This window comes from Tripterygium wilfordii, chromosome 22 (genome assembly GCF_013401445.1).
Source record: "Tripterygium wilfordii isolate XIE 37 chromosome 22, ASM1340144v1, whole genome shotgun sequence".
Classification (NCBI taxonomy): Eukaryota; Viridiplantae; Streptophyta; class Magnoliopsida; order Celastrales; family Celastraceae; genus Tripterygium; species Tripterygium wilfordii.
The window spans coordinates 459,875-483,778 of record NC_052253.1 but is presented as its reverse complement, the minus strand read 5'-3'; the positions used below and the strand labels follow the sequence as shown (position 1 = coordinate 483,778).

Below are 23,904 nucleotides of genomic sequence, written 5' to 3'. Positions count from 1 at the left end.
ACAGAAATATAATCGGTAGAGGCCATCATACTTTTTTTTGTCTTATGGTGTTGGTGTAGGTGTAGGCAGTTATACAATTTTTTTGTGCGTAGTAGCATGGGGTATCATGCCTGTTCACATCAGAATTGGGTAGTACGTAGCATGAGACGTGTTTCTTACTGGCATAACATTAGGGGTTTCATGGATTTTCGCAAACCATTATTTCTGGCCATTTGTTTTTCGGGTGGATTGTTTGGTCCACTTCCCCATGACTTTCTTCCTTTCAATTTGAGAGTTCTTTTCTTTCGTCCTTGGGGTTATTTTGGATGGCGTCTGCATACCAGTTTTCTGTTTGGATTTTTTTGTTGGTTGGCATTTTATTACTGTAGATTGAATGTTGGGCCCCACTGACTAGGGCTTTAGCTTCCAAAATAGGGTCTGGCCGTATGATCTAAAAGTGACTTGAGCTACTGTCTTGGAGCGAAAGCATGGTGATTGGTGCCCGACTAAATTGGGCTCAAGAAACATAGAGCCCAATTAGATTTGTTCGGCTTGATGAACGTAGACTAATTGGATTGGCTAAAGGAACCTAGAGCCCAAGTAGAAGGGCTTTAAGCCCAGCTTAATTAATGTCATAACTCCTAATTAAGTGGAAAGGCCTATTAATTGGGTTAATACTTGGGCCACGATTATGTAACATCAGTGATCAGACTACGTGAACGTCAACAAAAATTGATTGGTCCTTCGATGTTCGATCATTTGGGCCGGTCTTATTGGGCAGCTTTAACAATAATTGAGTGGTCCTACGATGTTGCATCATTAGGGCCGGTCTTAATTGGGCCTTGTTTATTTATTGGGCCCAGTTCATTTGTGCCGGTCTTATTTTACTGGACCCAACTCAGTTGGGCCGAAAATATTGGGCCCACTTCATTTGGGCAGCTAGTGTTGGGCCCAGTTCATCTGGGCCGGTCGTATTGGGCCACTTCATTTGGGCCGGTCATATTGGGCCTAGTACGTTTGGGCCGGTCTAGTTGGGCCCACTTCATTTGGTTATGTTTTATTGGGCTAAGTTCACTTGGGCCTGTCTTATTGGGCCCAATTTATAAAGGCCACATTCTTGTTTAGCCAACTTTATTTATCGGGCCTTATTCATTTGAGCCGGCAATATTGGGCCTTGTCTAGTGAGGACCGCCATCTTCTTTTGGCCGTCTTATTCTTTTGGGCCCATTTAGACAGAGCCCTAAATAAATTTGTAGAAAGCCCAAATAACGCACCTTTATTTAGTTTGGGCCGGCGTGAATCACTAGTTGAACATCATTAAGGCTTCTTTTTTTTTCACTTCTCAAATGTTTTAAGACTAATTTTAATTAATGGGCTGTACTTCCAAAACAAGTTTAAAGCATTCTAAAAAATATATCCGGGCTTAAAATTAGGGCTGGATCTAAAGCTGTTGTACCTAATTTCAACTCAAATGTAATTTTCTTTTAAAAAAAAAAGACCAAATGAGTTGAGAGCAAGGATGGCCAGTTTTTTTGTACCAAGACTAAAAGTTCAAAACTCACCCAAAAGAAGAAGAAAATACCACTCTTTGAAGGAAGTTTATCCTAAATATCGCAAATATTAAGAAACAAAAAAAAAAAAAACATAAATAGCAGAAATTCATTTCCAGCATCTAATGCCCAGACTAATATACGTTCCTCTTTAATCAAACCAAGTTTGGACAAGAGAGGCTGAGATTGGATCTTTCAGGCTCAACCAGTAATTAAACCAACGAACCAGAACTTATTCAGGCAATATATGCGAACAGTCACTCACCAACAAGAAACAATGGAAAAAAAAAGTCCTACCAGTAATTAAACCACCAAACCATAATTCATTCAGGCAATATATATATATGAACAGTCACTCAACAAGAAGAAACAAGGAAAAAAAAGTCCACTTTCACACCCTACCAGTAATTAAACCATCAAACCATAAGTCATTCAAGCAATATATATGAACAGTCACTCACCAACAAGAAACAATGAAAAAAAAGGCCAAGAGTTTCATACCCTACCAGCGATTAACAAACCAACCAGAACTCGTTCAGGCAAAATATATATAAACAATCAGTCACCAACAAGAAACAGTGAAAAAATCCAATTGTCCTTGAATTCCTAATTTCTTAAAAGGATAAAATTAAGAAGTGAGAGCTTACTTCCAGATCACCAAATACTTCTTGTGCATAATCCAGTGCCCTTAGGGCGCGGGAATAATCATTATGGTATTTTATTTCCAAGACTAATGAGCACAGGTGTACAAAAAACAAGCATGCAAAATGGCAATGGCTATAATTATGATATAAAACAGCATTTATGCATAACCCAACATGAAAGGGCAAAAAAACATTTTTCTTAGTACTAAATAGATGGTACACAGATGACAAACTACATGCAAAAAATATCAGCAACCATTTTTAGAATTAATTACCTCCATTTCATTCAGTGCTCAAACAAGAAGAACCTCCTTGTCCTCTAACGAGTTCTGGAACAGATGCATCCTCTTCTTTTTCAATATTTTTGGACCTAGAGACTGAAAATATAAGATAATAAAAAGGAGATAATCGCAAATATACAGGACAAGGGAACAAAATCCTCGAGGTTCAATCAAGTTACATGGATCAAACTATGCAAACAAGATCAATCTGGGAGGTTTAGATCTTGGAAACAGCTTTCCAAATCAAAATGATGTTTAACATTCTGAGTTGAGCTCATGAGAAATCTCCTTCGCAAGTGAGACCTGTATTATCACCCCATAAAATTAGACATTTCCCACTGACCTCAACCATTTTCTACTTTCAGCACTTTATGCCAATCATATTGTTCAAAACTGATTTTCCAAATCATTCCAATCTGGATTGGAAAAATATTTTCGCATTTATAATTACATTAGCATTTTTTTTTTTTGTATAACTTTTGCTTATTAGCTCTCTTTTTTTGGTAAAACTTTAGCTTATTACTTTGAAGCTGAGTGACTTCTCAAAGCGACCTTCACATAATGAGGTACCAATTCAATTGCATATACCTAGTATATAGCTACATTATCCAAATTCAACAGTGTTTCCCTGGTTACATCAGAAATATTTACTCTAAACTATTCTAGAACTAACTTCTCCACTTGTTAAAAATTTCAAAAAATATATTACTAGATTTGATACTCAGCAAAATTGATATAGGTCCTGAAAGAAACCTATATGATTGTCTATGGCAACAGCATTCACATGATTCCTAGGCATTTTTATTGCTTTCTTTAAATGATATAAGTGAATGCTACAAGATTTAACAGCCTAGACTTACAAAACCAAAGAATGAGCCCCATTCAACACTCAATATCAAAGTCAGTTATTTTCTCAAAAAGGCAACATAATAACTGTAGTGGCTTCTAAACTGATTATGCTTGTGAATTAATTGAATGTCTGAAACAACTGACACAGGAATTCAAAATGAGTAATCTAAAAGCTTGAATGTTACCTTACAGAGATCCATAGTAACCAATGTGTAATATATTGGCTTGAATAAGGGGGTGTTGTGGTGGCAGAAGAAACTGCAATAACAAAATCGAAAGGTCAATTTTCCTTGAGAGATGCCAAGGTAAAATCAGCATAATTAACATAAATCTAATTGCTTATGTCATGAACAAAAATTAGTATATCCAAATAAACGGAAAGCTTGAAAAGAAAATCAAACAAGATACTGAAGGCACGGTTTGCATAAGAAGTTTTAAATCAGAAGCAGTAGGGATTGACAACACATAGCACAGTCTATATACTATGCCAAATTCAGTTCTACTTGTCCTTAAGCCTTATCATCAAAATCAAGAATTAATATGTATTCCAAAGCAAATGAAGCAAACGCACCAGAAAGAATGAGGCGATGGAAGACATGGAGAGGAACCACGGCCTGCTTCCAGGCGGCCACGAGGCAGCTAGAGGGCCCGGATGGTCAGAACCTGCCTGAAAGGTTAAACAAAACAGTTGAACAGCACAGAAAAACCTAAACACAATTGACGGACGAAGAACCTAAAAACACGAAAGGGAAAGAAAAAAAAAACACGAAAAAGAATATACATAATACAAAGCAGAAAGAGCATGCGCACCAGAAAGAATCAGGTGATGGAAGACGCCGAGAGGAGTATAAGACAAAGCAGAAGTACGAGAAAGAATTCGCGATCCGGGAACCACGGCCTTATTCTCTCGGAGGTGCAACAAGATCCGGATAATCGTCGGAGATCCTACTGTTATTGAATGAAAAAAGCAGGATCTCCGACGATCTTCCGGATCCTGCTTTTATTATGATAGATTGGGAAAGAGAGAGAGTGCGTGACAACGAGAGAGTGTAACGGAATTCAAATTCTATGTTTTAGCGGGAGAGAACAGTTGGTTACAAAGAAAAACCAAAAAAACCTCAAAACACAGAATAAAAAATGAGGAATACAAAACAAAACAGAGGAAGCATACGAACCAGAGAACCGCGGCCTGATGTTAGAAGGCGGCGATAAGGCCCGGATGATCATGGAATAGGAGATCCTGCTCGAACCAGAGAATCATCGAGCCATTCTTTCGTGGATTCGTGCATCGCCTCCCATTGCCAGCGCGAATAGAGCACAACTCCTGTTTTCGGAGGAGGGAGATTGAGATGAGAAGATCGGAGGGAGAGAGCTCGTGACAGCGAGAGATGCCACGAACTAAGAGTCGATCCATTAAAGCAGTTACCAAGTTCAAATTCTAGGTATTAACGAGAGATATAGTTGGCACAGAATGTGTGAGTGAATCTCGGAGTGTCGAGATTGTAGCGGAAAGAAGAAACAGAGAAACCCTAGAGGAGCGCAATGAAGAATGAAAATCTTCGAGGTGTGACTGCTAACTTGCTAAGGCGGGATCGAGAGTCGAGACCCCAAACTTCCAATTGGGATTTAAAAAATAAAAATACAAGTAAAGCCCGACGCTGTAGTGGCCCACTTATAAATAGGCATCCTAATGGGCTTTGAGGTGTTAAACTCTTATTGGATCTTGGATGAGCCCAAGATATCATCTGAAAAGAACCTTTGATAGTATCCAACACATACAGAAATGATTGTATCCAAAATAATATGAGAATAGTGACAAAGCGACTAGTCTTGACAATCTCATTTAAACAAGTCATTCTGTCAAATTTCGCACAATTTCAAACTCGTGACTTTTCGATCATTGTCACGCTTTCAACAGAATCAATTTACGGGGGTGTTCTACACAAGACAATAGAAAAAAAAAAAACTATAATACAACATGATGAGCTCAAGCAACATCTATAGTAGCTGATAATACCAAAATTACGCCACCAATAAAAGTTGGACATTTGGCACATAAGTGACAGCTATGCCAAGACCAGTCAGCAGCCAAAGTTCCTACTTCGGTATGATCGAAGTAGCTACTTCGGTATGACCAAGAAGAGGCCTTACTACAGGATTGAAGGCATTACTTCGGTCGTTCATCGGAGTAAGATGTCTGGACCGCGTGGTAGGAAGGTCATGACCAACCTTCCTAAGACACTCATTCCTACCAATGTGGTTTGTCCCATCTGACCTAGGTAGTAAGGTTCGGCCATACCTTACTAAGGTCAGATTTACCAAGGAAGAGTCCAAACATGACATTAGCTCCCAAGCAGAGTCCTACTCTTTTTTGGAGAGGGATACATAGGGAATTTACCCTCCGAAAGACCCTCTAGCAAACCAATGAGAGAGAGTCTGACACCTACTGCAACTCAAACACTTCAAGCTCATATAAAAGGGGAACCTCTGCCCTCAGGTAAAGATCCTAACTCAGGCATTCAAATTTACTTACTGAGCAAGAGGCCGAGCTCCAAATAGCGAGCCATTCTCCCAAGTTTAGTATCGTACTGACTTGAGCGTCGGAGAGGTCCCCCCGAGCACACCCTCGGGGCCCTACCGAAGCTTACGTTTGCTTATTGTGCAGAAAGGAAGGCAACCGATCAGGAAGGAAGAACTTGGTCTGACTAACTGATTCGTCTAGTAGGGTCGGGCCTATTTTTGACGTCATCAGTTTGGCGCCGTCTGTGGGAAGGAAAGTAAACTTCCCAAAAGATACTCACAAAGTCAGACCAAGAAGAAACAACGGTACTTCAGATGAATGAAGGTCTCCTCGGAAGAAGGTAGACCTCCTTAGAAAAGAGAAGGAAGGTCTCCTCACGAAAGGTAGATCTCCTTAGAAGAATGAAGGTCTCCTCGAAAGAAGGTAGACCTTTTTTGAGAAGGAAGAAGGTCTCCTCGGAAGAAGGTAGACCTCCTTATGGAAGGAAGAAGATCTCCTCTCAGAAGGAAGATCTCCTCAGAAGAATGAAGGTCTCATCGGAAGAAGGTAGACCTCCTTAGAAAAGAGAATGAAGGTCTCCTCACGGAAGGTAGACCTCCTGAGAGAATGAAGAAGGTCTCCTCGGAAGAAGGTAGACCTCATTCGAGAAGGAAGAAGGTCTCCTCGAAAGAAGGTAGACCTCCTTCGAGAAAGAAGAAGGTCTCCTCACGGAAGGTAGATCTCCTCAGAAGAATGAAGGTCTCCTCGAAAGAAGGTAGACCTCCTTAGAGAAGGAAGAAGGTTTCCTCGGAAGAAGGTAGACCTCCTCACAGAAGGAAGATCTCCTCAGAAGAATGAAGGTCTCCTCGGAAGAAGGTAAACCTCTTTAGAAAAGGAAGAAGGTCTCCTCGGAGGAAGGTATACCTCCTTAAAGAAGGAGAAAAGTCACCTCGAAAGAAGGAATACCTCTTTAGAAGAGAATGAAGGTCTCTTCAAATAAGGAAGACCTCCTCAGAAGAAGGAAGGTCTTCTCGGATGAAGGAAGACCTCTTTAAAAGAGAATGAAGGTCTCCTCAAATAAGGAATACCTCCTCAAAAGAAGGAAGGTCTCCTAGGATGAAGGAATACCTCCTCAGTGAGGAAGGAAGGTCTCCTCGGAAGATGGTAGACCTCCTCAGAGAAGGAAGAAGGTCTCCTCACAGAAGGAAAATCTCCTCAGAAGAATGAAGGTCTCCTCGGAAGAAGGTAGACCTCCTCACAAAAGACACACTAGTTCAGCTTTTCACCCGGTATAGCACGAACTAGTTCATCCTCCCGATTTAACTTGCTCCAATACGGTCTTTCAATTGCCAGACAGAAAGAAAGAGACATCCTTGGTAAAGAATCTTACTCAACAAGGAATCCTCATTGGCAACAGATGACTCCTCATACCAACATAGAACTGGAGTGGGCATACTCTTCCTCGGTCCAGGGGGCATATGTGTGGAACCCACTATAATTCCAAGTCCAAATCAGGACCCAAGTGTCCCACCTAGGCCAGTTTGGCCCAAAAGACTTGTGAAAATTCAAAGTCCAAATTAGGACCGAAGTGTCCCACTTAGGCCAGTTCGGCCCAAAAGACTTGTGAAAATTTAAAGTCCAAATCAGGACCCAAGTGTCCCACTTAGGCCAGTATGGCCCAAAAGACTTGGGAAAAATTCCAAGTCCAAAAAAGGATTAAAGAAGTCTGACCTAGGCCACTTCGGCCCACCAAGGTCGCTTTGTCCAACCTAGGTCGCTTCGGCCAACTTAGGTCGTTTCGGCCAAAACGGCTTAGAAAAATTCGAAGTCCCAGAAAGGACTAAAGAGGTCCCACATAGGACACTTCGGCCCACCAAGGCTGCTTCGTCCAATCTAGGACGCTTCGGTCAACCTAGGCCGCTTCGGCCCACCTAGGTCGCTTCGGCCAAAATGGCTTAGAAAAATTCTAGGTTCCAAAAAGGACTAAAGAGGTCCCACGTAGGCCACTTCGACCTACCTAGGCCGCTTCGTCCAACCTAGGCCGCTTCGGCCAACCTAGGTCGCTTCGGCCAAAATGGCTTAGAAAAATTCTAAGTCCCGAAAAGGAATAAAGAGGTCCCACGTAGGCCACTTCAACCTACTTAGGCCGCTTCGTCCAATCTAAGACACTTCGGCCAATTTGGCCACTTCGGCCCACCTAGGTTGCTTCGGCCAACCTAGGTCACTTCGGCCCAAAGGGTTACTTCGACCAAAATGGCTTAGAAAAATTCTAAGTCCCAAAAAGGACTAAAGAGGTCCCACGTAGGCCACTTCGACCCACCTAGGCCGCTTCGTCCCACCTAGGCCGCTTCGTCTAATCTAAGACGTTTCGGCCAACCTAGGCCGCTTCGGCCCACCTATGACGCTTCGGTCAATCTATGCCGCTTCGTTCGACCTAGGACGCTTTGGCCAACGTACCGCTTCATCCAAACTAGGTTGCTTCGGTCAACTTAGGACGCTTCGACCCACCTAGGTCGCTTTGGCTAACCTAGGCCACTTTGGCTAAACTAAGCCACTTCGGCCAACCTAGGTCGCTTCAGCCCAAAGGGTCACTTCGGCTAAAATGGCTTAGAAAAATTCTAAGTCCCAAAATAGGACCAAAGTGTCCCATCTAGGGTAGATCAACTCGGTAAGGTCGGTCTGCCCAAAAGACTTGTAAAAATTTTCCATGTCAAAAATAAGGCCAAAGTGTCCCACCTAGACTAGCTCAGTCAAAATAGGTCGGTTCGGCCAAATAGGTTAGTCAACCCAAAAGATTTGTAAAAAATCACAAGTCCAACTCAGAGGACCGAGTGATTCCACTAGGTCAGTTAGGCCAACTAGGTCAGCTCGGCCAACTAGACCAGTTCGGCCCTCCAGGTCAGTTCGGTCCTCCATGTGCTCATAACAGAGAAAGATGAAGGAAGGGAAAAGACTGAGCCAGAGAAGCTCTTCCCCCTGATAAAGTCTCCTCAGAACAAATAACTTGGTTAAAATACACAAGTCTCAAAGGAATGGCCAAGGAGACACGCAGAGGAAAGTAACCAAGCTAGGTCATCCCAGTTGAAGACACTTGGTCACTTAGACAGAAAAATAAAAAATAGTGCGGAAAGGCTCGTTAAAATAGAGAGTGAAAGGTCGTGAATCTCAAGCTACATTGAGATAAATACAGGCTATAATTACCCTCCCATCAATTCGCCAAAAGACGTATCGATGAGAGTGTAGGGGGCATATGATAATACCAAAATTACCCCACCAATAAAAGTTGGACATTTGGCACATAAGTGACAGCTATGCCAAGACCAGTCAGCAGCCAAAGTTCCTACTTCGGTATGATCGAAGTAGCTACTTCGGTATGACCAAGAAGAGGCCTTACTACAGGATTGAAGGCATTACTTCGGTCGTTCATCGGAGTAAGATGTCTGGACCGCGTGGTAGGAAGGTCATGACCAACCTTCCTAAGACACTCCTTCCTACCAATGTGGTTTGTCCCATCTGACCTAGGTAGTAAGGTTCGGCCATACCTTACTAAGGTCAGATTTACCAAGGAAGAGTCCAAACATGACATTAGCTCCTAAGCAGAGTCCTACTCTTTTTTGGAGAGGGATACATAGGGAATTTACCCTCCGAAAGACCCTCTAGCAAACCAATGAGAGAGAGTCTGACACCTACTGCAACTCAAACACTTCAAGCTCATATAAAAGGGGAACCTCTGCCCTCAGGTAAAGATCCTAACTCAGGCACTCAAATTTACTTACTGAGCAAGAGGCAGAGCTCCAAATAGCGAGCCATCCTCCCAAGTTTAGTACCGTACTGACTTGAGCGTCGGAGAGGTCCCCCCGAGCACACCCTCGGGGCCCTACCGAAGCTTACGTTTGCTTATTGTGCAGAAAGGAAGGCAACCGATCAGGAAGGAAGAACTTGGTCTGACTAACTGATTCGTCTAGTAGGGTCGGGCCTATTTTTGACGTCATCAGTAGCAAAGAAAACAACAAATCTCATGTAACTGGTTCTTTTGTCTATGAAAAGAGAGGAAAAACCTACGGGCAAAAGATATAAAACAGTAGCATCCTATGAAAGAAAACAACGGGGAATCATATGCCAAGGTCTGCCTAAGTAAGCTACAGCCTAAGGCCACACCCTCTTAACAGATCTATCCTACTTTTTTGCATTCATGAAGAATGATTGATGGCTTCATATTAGTTAGTGAACACATCAACATCGTTCAAGAATAAAAAACAAGTGATGGATGGAATCCTTGGGTGATTGAATTCCATAGTGCTCCAGCAGAAATCCAAGTTAAAGTCCATCCACCTGTACATCTGTACGTTCCATATTAGACACGTCATAGTGCCGACATCATGGTCCTCGAAGCAGCCTCACGCCTAATCTCTGCAGCTTTGCCAGTGCCTCGGAAGTACATGTAAACTTGCTGCAAAATGAAATCAATGAGACCAAGAATTTCAGAAGCAACAATTATGAAGCAATGATCTGGAATGAAAAATCAAAACTATGGCAGGATCACTGGACCTGAATAACCCAAATACTGAGCAGGGATTCAATGCAAAACAGTCCAAATCCAATGAAGTAAAATATCTGCAAGTAATGATCAAGTTCTACCAGTTTCAGGCGTCGGCAAGAACGGCCAATCAACACCAGATCATTTAGATAAATTGTATGCAAAATGTAGCTTTGGAACTTGTCACAGTCCAGTTGGAATAAGGAGGTCAATCTACGACACCAAAAGTTTTGAACTTACCCCAACCAATGCATTATCGCTCAAAAGATCTATTGCAGGCAAAATACCCCTGTCCAAAAGATCAGGCAAAAAATCAGTAGAGTGAAAAAAGGACTCCAATAATCAATAATAAAAAAAAAAAGTTTCCAATAAAGTTATGGTTATCTAACAAAAGAAGAGCTAGGAAGTTGATATGTTCCATTCTTTGTGATATTACAACTACTTTCTCCATGAAGAACTCAGCAAATTTGTAAGCACATTGGCATACGATAAAATTTTTGTGAATGCAAATGTCAAAGAAACTTACGCGAGGGATTTCCCCTTGAATATAATTGGAGGAGCGACTGCAGCAAGGATGCAAAAGCCAATATGAACCTGCAAAGATACATCAGAGAACAAAAGTGAATAGCTACAATTAATAAAAATCGAAATAATAAGAATATAAAAAGATTACCAGGTAAATAAGGAAAAACCACCCAAATTTCAGAGCACTATCAGTCCTGTAGGAGAACATAATTTTCATTAGTAAAGAACTGAAGATAGCAAGTTTTGCAGAAAAGCTGGAACTTCATATGCATGCATACGAATTCTACTCAAGGGGTTGAGAATACAATTAAGAGTCCATTTAGGATTGCTCAAATGATACCTCATTGCACGGTAAAGGGGGCGATACCACAATACATAAGCCCCTGGAACCCCTGATATAAAGTAGATGATAGCAAGAAACCATATCGTTGGACCTAAAAGAGAAGACAGTTCAGACACAAAATGTAGGAAAAAGAATATATAGAACATGTGTTATGGGACTATAAAACTCCATTACCAACCTTCTCCTTTGATCCAGGCGGTGGTCACTGCCACAATATTCCACAACAGACACAAGCACAAACCTGCACATCACCAATTTCAGACATTCAAGTCACTATGATCATGACAGATCTATGTTGTTCAATAAAGTAGACTGGATGCAGAATTAACAAAATTAACCTCATCCTGACCAGTACCCAACTACCAAAGATTGTATTTCTAAAATAAATCTCGAGTGTTAACAACTTATCAAATATTAAAACCAAAAAATTGAAGAGATTACTACACTAAGTAAAAAGTAAGCAGCAATAAGCATTCAAAAGATGAATTTTAAAATATACGGCCGCCATTACCATACCCAGCAAAGTAGTAAATGCAACATACTGCAACCTCTGCAGATGGATTGGTATTTCATTTGCAATGTCATGATGGATAATGGGTAAAAATGGTGGCCAATTTTTCTCCTCTATGACAATTCCAGCTGTCAGAATAACACAATTTATAAACAAAATGAAAATATATCCTCATAATTGATCAAAGACAGAAGAAATACACACATAACAATTAGCAAATATACCCTGCGATATTGCGTCTTCTCTCCGTTTTAATTCCTGCACCAAGACATTAATAATTACTTGGTATAAGGATAACTTGTCTGGAAGCAAGAAAAGAAATTTTTTTCAACACGGCTATTAATTGAAGTTCAGATTTAGATTTGAAGTTATAACTTTGTGATGACAACGGAGGTCCTCATCTTTAGTGAGACTAATCCCCTGGAAGCATGTGCATTCCCTCTCAACATATGCACCAAGAAAAATCCCATGCGACCAGCCTTAAGAGCCAGAATCTTGAGGATTGGCCAACTCTCATATCAATAATTTTATCCTATGGGGATTACGTTACGGCATTTCGAATTCATACATTCACAAAAAAATAAAGCATAAAAAATAGAAACTTCTAACAAAATCCAACAAGATACCTCTAGGACTAAGTCACTAATCTTTATTGTTCCTTTGCTTAGCCAAATGTATGATCGAAGCAAAAGTAAACGAGTATGAATCTTCCAAAAATTCAATTACAAATATAATAAACTTCAGACAATAACAAGCAGATTCCTGATATGAACCATGTATCAATAAAAAGGAAAAAAAACTATGTAATCATTGACTATAACCTACAATAGAACCTAATGGATTCTCAAATTATAAACCAGCCATGACTTAGAACCTACAATAGCATAAGCAGCTCCCAATTATCTTGAGTCCTAACAAATTGGCATGGATGCAAATAAAGAGAAGCATGATATCAATCGCAACTGGAAAAAACACTAGATTCGTACTCAACCATATTAACAATAACTCGATTTTATTCAGAAGTGGATTTCTACATTATTAAGCATCCATGTTTGCAAATCACAAGCTAGAATGCCACTAGTAATCACCTGCTCCCTCTTCTTCAGTTCGGCCTCTTTAGCTTGGAGTTCCCTCTCTTTTGATTTCAAATCCTGGATATTGAAAGAAAAAAAAGAAATCGTATCAACCGTCCATATCAGACATACATATCATGAAAAATAAGAAAAAAAATAGTCTTGAAAGTCCTAGAGCACTTTTCCGCTATCAAGAGGAATATCAATTGTTGCACCGCGATCATAAGGTTCAGGAGGTAGAGGTGAAAGCCTTGAGTTTGCAGGGGGGACACTTCCAGGATTCTAGAAATTATGTGAAAACGTAAAGTTAGAGACACAAAGTTAACAAACTAAGCATAAGAAAAAAACAGTACATAAGGAGCAAAACCATACCAGTAATCTTTCATAAAGCATACTCATGAAAGTAAAACTATTCACATAATAGGCAACTAAAAGTTTGAAGATAAATATTTCCATTAGATAAATCCAAAATGCAAGCTAATTTTTCAGCAGCAAACGTAGATTTTAATTAAAAGGATGAACAAAATTAAACAGATGTGCTAACCAAGTTATAAGCACAATCAAGTACCAACCACCATCAACCTGTTCAAATCCCTACATAAATAAGCCTCAAAATGCACGAAACAGATCTAACAATTCTGAGAAACAAACATTCAACAAGAGGGAAAAAAATCAGATCACAATTCACAAAGTAAATGAATATTAAGAACAGCACCGTCAAATCACAAATATGATATCTACAAAAGATTCGAGTATACAGTTACGTGTTTCTCAATACAGATAGGTGCACAACTTACCGCAAAAGGATTCACTGCTTCTTCCGCGAAAGGATTGGATTCGTAGCGAGACATGAAGGCAGATCAATAGATATAAATTCTGATAATGAAAACAAATGGCGTAGAGATCTAACGTAGTGAGAAAATATGCGGGTTTGGGAGAAAATTAGGATTTGAAATGACTGGATCGGGTGGAGAATTGAGAGCGTCGAAGACAAGAAAAGCAATCGGGCTTCTGTTTTCCTATTCTTTGTGGGAGAACGGAATCAAGGAAAAAAATTAAGATACAGACCATTCGCGCGTGAAGAGTGGAAGAGGGAAAAAAAAAAGCCGCCGAAAAAGGAAACACGCAGCTTATATAGTACTAACTCGCTGAGCCAACTCGGAATCTTATCAGCTCGAAAATAGTCTAAATCAACTACTATAATTAATGGTTCCCCCCGATATAGTAATTATTGGTAATAAATTCAAATATCCTCCAAATTATCATAACCATTGAGAAAAATAGTGACTTTGCAACAAAGTCTTCTTGAAATGTGTCATTAATAAAATATTACAATAATAATAATCGATACATTTGGAGTGTCTTGCATTTTGACCTCCATGGTGAGTTTAAAATTGTGATATATTTGGAATGTCATGTGTTTTGATCTCCACAGTGAATTTAAAATTGTGGTAAGGTTTGGACAAAATTAAATATTTTTCATTGATATCACTTAATTTTTGTAAAAGTATAGATGAAATAATAAAATCATTAAGGACAAAATTTGAAAAAAGATTCATGTTTTGACACCGAAAATGTAATCAAACACTTTTTCATGTTTTGACACCAAAAATATAGTCAAACACCTGGTTACATCTTGAATGAAAACAACTTCTTGTCGTTTCAATTTCGAATTCATCGCAATGTGATGACATCATAATGCACCGCTATTCATCTTAGTGTGATGATATCGTAATGCACAGCTCTTTTACCCGAACTGTGTGTCAAGCCAAACGCACCACGTCACTCCGTTCACAGTCATCGGGCAGTGGATCAGTTGGAATATATTTATATTAAATAATAAAATTATTGAAGTTCCTATGTCAGTTACCAGATAAATCCTGCCCAAAAGGGCAACAGATAAAGACTAGGTGGAGGTCTGTGCTTTTGTTACATTTAAAAGCATCCCCAGATGGTAGTTCACAACTAAACTTTCATTGGTAAGAACAGAAAGAATATATGAAACAATTGGGTTAGGGCATTTGACTGTGACATAGACATTGCCATACCATTTATGAAACAATAATCACAAATAATCAACCAGAAGAATCGGAACGTTTACAGGCGCAGCAGCAACATCGTTGCCGGACTATCTTGAATACACATCGAGGATGAAAGCTATGGATGTGAGCTCCTGGATGTGTTAGGGGCATCCTTCTGCAGCTTCTTTACAGTAGTTGCATAATCTAGTGTTGACAATTTGCAAAACTAATTTCAATCAGTCCCCAATTGATTCATTGCTGGAGCGTTCCCTCCGTATCATGTCTCTCAGATCCTGGACAACTTCAGACATTGGCGGCCTGAATTCTGGTTCAGACTGCAACAACGTCGAGACTGAGTCAGCAATCCTATTTATCTAATAAAAAACTAACAGTGGTAATATGATTTAAAAAAACATCTAAGAACGGTAGCGGGTAGTCCAAGAGAAGGCCCCCAGACTTTCCAGGCCTACAGACACAATTAGTCAATTACTAAGTTCTTCAACCAATTGCAACTCGCATGAAGCATCAGAGCAACAGTCTCAAATCTCAATACCATATATACATAAAATCTCACCTGGACACACCGAGAAATAATATCAGCAAAATGCGATAACGATTTAGCAGTGTATTCTCCATTAAGAGAGGGGTCAACCATCCTGAACAATGCATCAATGTCGTGAAGCTGGGGGATAGCCCACCGCACCAGCAATTGCTCCCCTCGATTTCTTGTCCTAAATGAAAATTAGAAAAGGCAGTTGTCAGTTGAATTAAAATGAAATTCAGTTTGGAGACAATATAGTTTCACTTTATTACCTGTCATACGACTTTCGGCCTGTCAGAAGTTCTAACATAACTACACCAAAGCTGTAAATATCACTCTGATAAGTATAAATTCCGGATTCGAATTCAGGAGCTCCATATCCATAAGCTGATAGCAGATGTCCTGACAACTGAAAGCAAGCAAAATAATTCAAATTATAAAGCTGAATGACAAGAAATATTCATATCACCTAGCCCAGTCGGATAATATCAGTGCATTATCAACGCTCTCATTTTCAGAAAGAAGATAATATTTAGTGGAGTTTTAAAGACTTTGTGTGAGATTACAGACATCGCAAGCAAGAAATCTGTCACAAGGATTCACTTGAGCCAGACAAAAAAACCTAAGGAGTGAGGATGGTGTTTAAATTGAAAGGAAAAGAAATTCCAAGCCCTCGTATCCAAAAAGGAGTATCGTCAGTCAAAAGGGTCGATATTCACATTTCATTATACAATAACTTCTTAACTTACTATGAGGTACATCAAGTAGTTCTGCAGATACTATGTCATTTAAAATACATTTGTAAATAACTTTCCAGGGTTGCATCAAGCAACTCGGAGAAAACCTCAGAAAAGAACACTTTGTGCATATTTTAAATTGCTCAACGCTCATCACAACATATACATATAGGAACAATAAAGCTGAAAGTACAAGCATGTGACTTACCTGACTTACAGAGCCTTTTGATATTAATGGAGCCAAGCCACAGTCAGAAACACGAATAGAAAGGTCATCATCAAGGAGAACATTAACAGACTTGAAATTTCGATGAACCACAGGTGGCTGACAGATCTCATGCAAGTATCTGAAAAAAAATATAGCAACAAAATCAGAAATGATATTGCAATGCTTGCTTGAGCTTCTATTCCTTCTGAACCATTTATTATCATACTTTTGTTTTCCTTCCATGTTATAACGACCAATTACAAAATTCACTGTCTCGGCATTTCCTAATTAATTGGCCTTTGTTCTAGCAGATGTGGGAGGCACGATCTAACCCCATCAACTTAAAGACCAGCAGTGAACTGCAAGTTAAGAACTTAGACATTGAGTGAGATATTGACATTTCAATAGCTGTTTGACTCACTCTAAGGCTCTAGCTGCTCCAAGTGCCATTCGGATGCGGGTATTCCAAGAAAGTTTCCTTCTCAATTCTTCATCCGAATGTAGTGCATCCTGCAGTGTCCCATTGCTACAATATTCATAGATCAAAAGTCTTTGACCATGCTCGTCACAGTAACCCACAAGCTCAACAACATTGGCATGCCGGATTAGGTCAATATTGTTAACCAGCTCAATAAATTCGTCATCTTTCTGCTGATCAGAAACCCTCTTGTCAAGCTTTTTTACTGCAAGCAACTATGAAAAGCCCCAAAAAGGTCAAACAAGAGAATCTGCAGTAATCCTTTGACATATTAGAAAATGACTGCTCAATCAAGAAGATTACACCATATGAATGTCGGTAGGAACAATACCCATTCCCCTTAAATAGTAGCTATTTGAAAGCTTCATATATGCTCAATCAGGTCTTTCATCTGATGCTGGTCGGCATAAGAGTAAAACTTGTAGCAATAAAGTAATTATTTTCGAACAAGAGAACGAAAAAATAATGCATGCAGAAAAGAAAAGGGAAAAAAAAAAAAAAAAAAAAAAGAGGAGAAGAAGCTGTTGAGAGCTTGCAAAAGAAAATTAATAAAACAGTTGGAGAATATCAACCAAGCACAACAATATAATATGGGATAAGGTGAAAAGTCGAAACAAGATTCTACGACGCTCAACCACCCCAAAAGAAACTTCCAAGTAAAAACCAAACCATTTACAAACAATAACCTTACCTTTCCATCAGGAAGCTGTGCCCTATAGACATTTCCCAGCATGCCTCCTCCAATAAGGTTTTCTTGTGAAAAGCTGTTTGTATACTGCTGAAGAGCTGCAATTGTGAAAGACCTTGCAGAAGTGATGATATTAGGAGCTTTGGAGGAAGACTTTGCTGTTGTTGCTTCTGCAGGACCAATGGGTCTGATAATGACCTTCTCAGCAGGGGGCGGTGGAGGAGGAGGGGGAGGTGGAGGAGGGGGAAGGGGAGGCATCAAAATCGTATCATATTCACTCATATCTATAGAATGATCCTCCCGCTTCGGTACCGCACTCATCCGTCGAAAATTTCTCTCTTGCTCATTCTGTTGCTTTGGAGCAGCTTCAGCTCTTCTATTCTCTATTTGATGATCCTCCTTTGGACGCATAACCGGCACATTTGGAACTGCCATAAATTTTCAACATAGTGATGAAAAGTGATAGTTTGCCAAATCGATCAGGTCGAAAGTCAACGACTAAGTGAAAACATTTTACCTTTTTCCATCTGATTGGTTGATTGTGCCAGTGACCCACTATCCCTAGGGTTCTCCCTGTGGCCTCTATCCGCCCCTACTCGATGCCGCTTAAAAGCTCCATCAGCCTCTTCCCTTCGTACGATACAACTTGGCAAAAAGAGCGCAAGTCCTAATGCCACGATTATGAACAAAATCACCCCTGCTATTGATATCCAAACTACCTTTTTTTTCGTCCAAAACTTTTGTGTTCCTCCATTTGATTCTTCTGAAGAAGATGGGCTATCGGCATGACTCCCAGGGGTATGCCAAAAAGATGGCGCCCCAGGAGACGTTGGTGCTCGTGGTGGTTGTCGTGGAACTGTTGATGGAGATGGTGGTGCTGGTAATGGAGCAACGGTGGAATTAAATGGGTTACCATCCTTTCTGCATAGTAGACATTACCATCAGCTAAAAAGTTGTTACTCAGAGGGAGAAATCGCAATAAATTATGCTTTCCTCTCACGGGGTACAACATCTGAAAAATCCCATAAATCAGAAGCTACGTATATCCTCACTATAATTAACATTTAGCCGGTCAATCCCTAGCTAGTTTTCTTAATAAAATATCCACAAGATATCCAAGATTGTCCGCCTACATATGAATGCATGCTTCAATGGGCTTCGTATAAAACCTACAAACCTAAGGATCTCTTCCCTGTGTGATATAAACCAAACCATTTCGCACTTCTCACCTGAAAGTGGGGATGCTTAGCATTTTATCAGGTATGGGACCTGCGAAGAGATTGTTCTCTATGTTCCTGAATAAGAAAAGAAATAATAAATTAAAGAATCCAAGAAAAAAAAATACCGCAGATGCACAAATGTGAACTACAATACAATTTGATGGTTCATTCAGACAAGAAAAATTGGGAAATGAATGAAAAACATACAATTCTCTCAAGGGAAGGTCTTGCAGAACATCCAGGGTTCCGGACAACTGATTTTCCTGTAAATGTCTGCTAAGGTGAAGTTAGATTCTTTCATGGAGATGCCAAAGGGTAACCTTTCTTCTGTTTTCATCTTTTTCCTTCTCGTTTTTGAGAAGGAATATGGTACCGTTTGTAGTTTGTTCAAAGAGATAATCAAAACAAAGAAAAAGAGACCATCAAAAACACCTCACTATGTCAAGAAACTCACAGGGTTGTTAGACGTGATAAATTTTCCAGAGAGGGCGGTAGTTCTCCACTAAAATTGTTGTTCGATAAATCTCTGCAAAAGAATTAATATATACTCAAGATGTGAAAGTAAACCAATAAATAAAATGCTTGCCAGATTCGATGGGAACTTACAGATTGATCAATCCTGTAAGTCTCTGAAACGCATTTGGTAACTCTCCACTTAAAAGATTGCCATTTAGAGACCTGAAAGGCTTTAAAAACTAAAAATTAGGGGTGAGTTCTGTAAAGAACGAGAGCAGAACTTGTTGGACATCTGTAAAATAATCGAAATTACAAACTTACATGTCTGTCAATAAAACCAAAGAAGATAAAGAATCTGGGATGCTTCCAGAGAGATTATTTGCAGAAAGAAAGCTGCAAAGGTAAAAACAATCACATCAAGCTAGTATTAAACCAACATAGTATAAATCTTTTGCTTCAAATCAAGCTAAAACATACAAGGTTTGCATAGTAACCGGCAAATTGGATGGAATACTCCCTCCGATACGATTGTTGCTCAGATCTCTGAAACCAAACAGGGACACAAAGATAGTGATATATATGCATGGCAGCAAGTAGACATGTACCACAAAAGTGCCTTTTGCTTTTGAAGTGTATTTGTTCTGGTCATTTTTCTCGAAACTAATTTCCATTTCCATAACCAAATCCATGGTGTCAATAAAACAAAACTTCATATCCAACATTCGACAGATTTTGTAGTGGATATATGCCTAACCAAACACCTGATGTTAATTGAAGCAAAATTAAAACATAAATGCGTTTGTGCACAAGGAGAAACACTTACATTGATTTAATCGAGGCAAAGTTTCCCAAGGTATCACCTAGTTCTCCTCCCAAATTAGCAGCATTAAGAACTCTGCGCAATTGAAACAAATTTCCAGTTAGAATACTAATTTTCAACGTCGGGAAGCAATGGAAGGAATTAGTATGGGGAAGGAATACAATACATGCTCTGTATGTCAGAACCGTTACACACCACGCCTTGCCACACTTCACCACATGGGTCGCCTGCGCTCGCAACCCAACGAGGAAGAGCAGGAGATCCCATTGCAGCATACAGGCTATTAATTGCAGCAACTATTTCAGTCAAAGTAGTGCAGGAAACGAGAGTCAGAGTTCGAACTTAGCATTAATAAAACTAGGATAAAAAATATATGCAGAAGAGACATCTACAAAAGAAATAATTGAGCAAACATATCACAACAAGCATTCAGCATTCAATTATGACTTCAATTTTCTTCTTGTTTCCTACATTTTCCCACACACCAAACAGATCAAAGGCAACAGTAAACACAACAAGTAAGCCCTCACCATCACCCGGGTCAGTGACAAGAGTTCCAACTCAGCATTAAAAAACTAGGATACAAAATATATGTAGAAGAGACATATATACATTAAATAATTGAGCAAATATATCACAACAAGCATTCAGCATTCAGCATTCAGCATTCAGCATTCAGCATTCAATTATAACTTCAATTTTCTTATTGTTTTCTACATTTTCCCACAAATCAAATAGATCAAAGGCAACAAGTGAGCCCTCACCATCAACCGGATTAGTGTTTCCAAGCGAAATTCGAGCTGCGTATATCAACAAAAAGCCCACAAAGAACTTTGTGCAGATCTCTAAATTCAAGTTCCCTGTACCAGATCTCTTCCCTCCCATTGATCTCAGACTCAACTTCATTCCCCAATCAAGCACTTCTGCCACAACATGGACCACTATACGCTCTCCAATCTGAAAACACAACCCAAAAAGAACACAACAACAGATAATATAAACTCAGTGATCCATAGTTGGTCATCTTATCACAACCTCGACCATAAATTGCAGAAAAAAATTACCAAATCAACATCTTCAAAAACTGAAAATTCATAAAAACTCAGTACAATGCATAAGCATTTATATGGAATAAAATCTGAAAGTATAAAAACACACTTACATATAAAAAGGAGTGGGTGAATAAAGTTAATGTTGACCGTAATTGAGATTGACTGAACACAGTAACAAGTAATTAATAGCAAAACTTCGGAGTTAAGATTCAGTGAATTTGGTGATCGAGAGAATTAGAGAGAGAGAAGCATGAAAGGTTTACAACACTTGTGGAAACTGGAAAGAGCAAGAAGAAAGCAGAAGAAGAGAAAAAGGCCAAGCACAAAAGGTAGAGAGAGAGACAGACAGTGGAAATGTGTATGAGTGTGCGCGGAAGTCATACATTGATACATATCTCCTTGTACCCTATGCACGCTCTATAAGAGCGCGTGGCAAGAGAAGGTTCCGATGAGCACATGGGAGAGTGCTGTTTACTCGCGTAAAGTGCGCGTGATTATGGTTAAATAAAACTTTATTTTTTTTATTACAATGCAAGCTGTTAGTGTCAATAAATAGCCGCCAGATTTTACATGGGCTCCACGTGGGTGGTCGCGAAGAGTTTTATGGGTTTTTTCTCCAAGGCCCGTATATATAAAGTGCAAAACATTTTATTTTTTTTACAACAAGCAACATTGATTTAATTTAGACTAAAAGTGATCCACACCCTGTGGTTTAGTCCATTTCTAAGTACATTCCCTCCAATTTAAAACGTTTTAATGATATCCTCTAAATTATGTTTAACGTTATTGCATGTCACTCCATCCATTAACCGAGTCCATTGCTTACATTACTTATAACCATAAAACGATACCATTTTCATTAACAGAGTCCATTGCTTACATTACTTACAAGTTACAACCATAAAATGAAACCATTTTCATTAGTCATGACAAATCCTAATTCTCTTTTTAACTATTCATTTATGGTGCAGGTAATGTTGTTCAAGATTCTGAGTACAATTGCAGAGAATATCATTGGATTGCTCGTCTTCTTCTTTTTTCTTCTTTTTTTTTTTGTTTGGGATCGGATTGCTCTTCTAAACACAGTGGGTTATGGCATGCATGTATATATCCAATATCATTCGCAATAAATTACAAAATGTAGAGAATTTGGTGCAAAAGCTTAGAAGACTTAACTCCACTCATGATGAAGCAAGGACATATATACATTACATTGCATCCCTCTTTGAGAACGCAAATCCATATCACAGATACATTTCGAATGATGCTATTCTTCCACCTCCTTAACCCTAATTGGGGTCAGCTTGCATGAAGACCACCAAGTCTGCCTCCAAATGCTGTTAATAGAGCGTCGTTTTGCCACTCCTTGATGGACCTAACATTGCAATACTTATCCTGGAAGTACCAATCCTGTGCGTAATTCCCTTTAAAATCACTTTCTTCTGAATTTTCTTGCTTTTTTATACACAAAGTAGATGGTTTTTTAGTTTTGATCTTGTAGACTACATCATCAAACTTCAGACTTCTAAAGTATTATTTCACATAATCCAACCATATATTCTTGTATACCTAATTTTTAAAAGTTGGGTTTCTTCCTTATGTAGCTTTGAAAGATCACTAATTTGACTCCGGATAGACCAATCGATGGTCGATTGCATATTTTATGTGATGTAGGATCAAAAGGTGACGCAGGACCAAAGTACAGATCGATTGGCTAGTTCATGACTAAGCCAACATAACTTGGAATCCACCAAGGAAGCTTGGAATCCACCAAGAACAATTGAGAAAACCTCAAGGAATTTTATTAATAAAACTGAATTTATCAATTACAAACGTTTATGAGACTATTTATAGACTGAAAAAACAATCAAACCTTAATTGAACTCTTAATTAAACTAGAATTGGAAAATTGAAAACATAAAACGTGCAGGAAATAACCGCGTTGGACAACAAAAAGACACCTTTTTGATCTTCTTTTGAATCTCAACTTTAGGTATTCAAAATCAGTCCTCGGAAACATATTATAATAAGGAAACACACGAGGGAATCAAAAGTTATGGACGGTCAAAGTTGAAAACTGAAACTTTAATTTCCAAAAACAACAACTTCAATTCCGATTTTGATTTGGATTCCTTCGAACACGTTCTAACTTCTCAAGCAACTCTTCCGTGGACCGTTCTACGTCAGCACCAAAGAAATCTATTAAACTTGTCCTACATCAAAAGGTCACGAGCTCGAAATTACGCAAAATTGACAGGGTGATTCAATTCAACGTAGTCGTCAAGAGTAGGCTTTGCCACTAACTCTCATTATTTAAGCCAAAATTTGCTCTTTAGATCTTCAAATTAGCGTTTTTATAGTTTTGGACATTGTCTTAATTTTGCGATTTTGCAATTATTTCATATTTATTTAGGGTTATGTTATTCTATGGAGGCAGTAATCATTTAATAGAAACATTTTGGGAGTTATTTTCTTTCTTGTGGGTTCCAGTAACTTGTGTTATTGACTTAAACGTTCATTTAGCTTTGCGCATTTTCCACAGCGTCATTATGTGTGCTATTAGTTTGGATCCACTTGGCATGGCAGTGAGCCTTGCAAGCCAAATTTTTTTTGGCATTTTGCGAGTCATAAAGAAAATGTTCCAAGGCAATCAAAAAAGCCGCTTTTGAAAAAGCCATATTCTTCTTTTGTTATCTCTATCAACGGCCAAATTGAAAACCTAAGAAGAAGTAAAGGAAAAGGAAAGGAGGCTATTCACTATTGGGGGTTTAAAAATATCTCTATCTCTTCATCCAATCCCGGCTGTCACACCCTTCAAAGGAATCTATCCATCTATCTAAATAGTCACCGACCACCGTAGGCATTTCTATTGGTTATCACAACCAAATCAA

The 23,904-nt window shown here is 39.2% G+C and overlaps 2 protein-coding genes and 1 long non-coding RNA gene across 5 annotated transcripts; all 3 read right to left on the bottom strand.

Moving 5' to 3' along the window:
- Nucleotides 1–136: 136 nt before the first annotated feature.
- On the bottom strand, nucleotides 137–5,305 carry LOC119990887. Of its 2 annotated transcripts, none has more exons than XR_005466098.1 (4): nucleotides 4,114–5,305; nucleotides 3,875–3,970; nucleotides 3,489–3,561; nucleotides 137–2,757 (listed from the first exon to the last, which is right to left on the bottom strand). It is a non-coding gene; the product is annotated as an uncharacterized LOC119990887 (long non-coding RNA). The 2 variants fall into 2 exon arrangements; XR_005466097.1 differs by having other exon boundaries at nucleotides 4,479–5,305.
- Nucleotides 5,306–9,798: 4,493 nt separating this feature from the next.
- On the bottom strand, nucleotides 9,799–13,902 carry LOC119990885 (secretory carrier-associated membrane protein 1). Its single transcript, XM_038837016.1, has 12 exons — nucleotides 13,590–13,902; nucleotides 12,973–13,074; nucleotides 12,808–12,870; nucleotides 11,944–11,977; nucleotides 11,725–11,847; nucleotides 11,387–11,449; nucleotides 11,206–11,299; nucleotides 11,014–11,059; nucleotides 10,867–10,934; nucleotides 10,581–10,629; nucleotides 10,352–10,417; nucleotides 9,799–10,253 (listed from the first exon to the last, which is right to left on the bottom strand). The coding sequence occupies exons 1-12, from the start codon at nucleotides 13,641–13,643 to the stop codon at nucleotides 10,167–10,169; spliced, it is 849 nt and encodes a 282-aa protein (XP_038692944.1). The 5' UTR covers nucleotides 13,644–13,902; the 3' UTR covers nucleotides 9,799–10,166.
- A 794-nt stretch (nucleotides 13,903–14,696) lies between these two features.
- LOC119991257 (protein STRUBBELIG-RECEPTOR FAMILY 3-like) lies at nucleotides 14,697–21,363 on the bottom strand. Of its 2 annotated transcripts, none has more exons than XM_038837557.1 (17): nucleotides 21,124–21,363; nucleotides 20,726–20,918; nucleotides 20,128–20,257; nucleotides 19,965–20,036; nucleotides 19,619–19,684; nucleotides 19,463–19,534; nucleotides 19,292–19,363; nucleotides 19,140–19,211; nucleotides 18,893–18,958; nucleotides 18,695–18,760; nucleotides 17,983–18,386; nucleotides 17,469–17,893; nucleotides 16,721–16,992; nucleotides 16,300–16,438; nucleotides 15,627–15,763; nucleotides 15,388–15,544; nucleotides 14,697–15,148 (listed from the first exon to the last, which is right to left on the bottom strand). In XM_038837557.1, exons 2-17 carry the CDS (start codon nucleotides 20,865–20,867, stop codon nucleotides 15,050–15,052), a joined length of 2,391 nt encoding a protein of 796 aa, XP_038693485.1. In that variant the 5' UTR covers nucleotides 20,868–20,918; nucleotides 21,124–21,363; the 3' UTR covers nucleotides 14,697–15,049. The 2 variants fall into 2 exon arrangements, with proteins under 2 accessions (XP_038693485.1, XP_038693486.1); XM_038837558.1 differs by lacking the exon at nucleotides 21,124–21,363 and adding an exon at nucleotides 21,026–21,119.
- Between the last annotated feature and the right edge of the window lie 2,541 nt (nucleotides 21,364–23,904).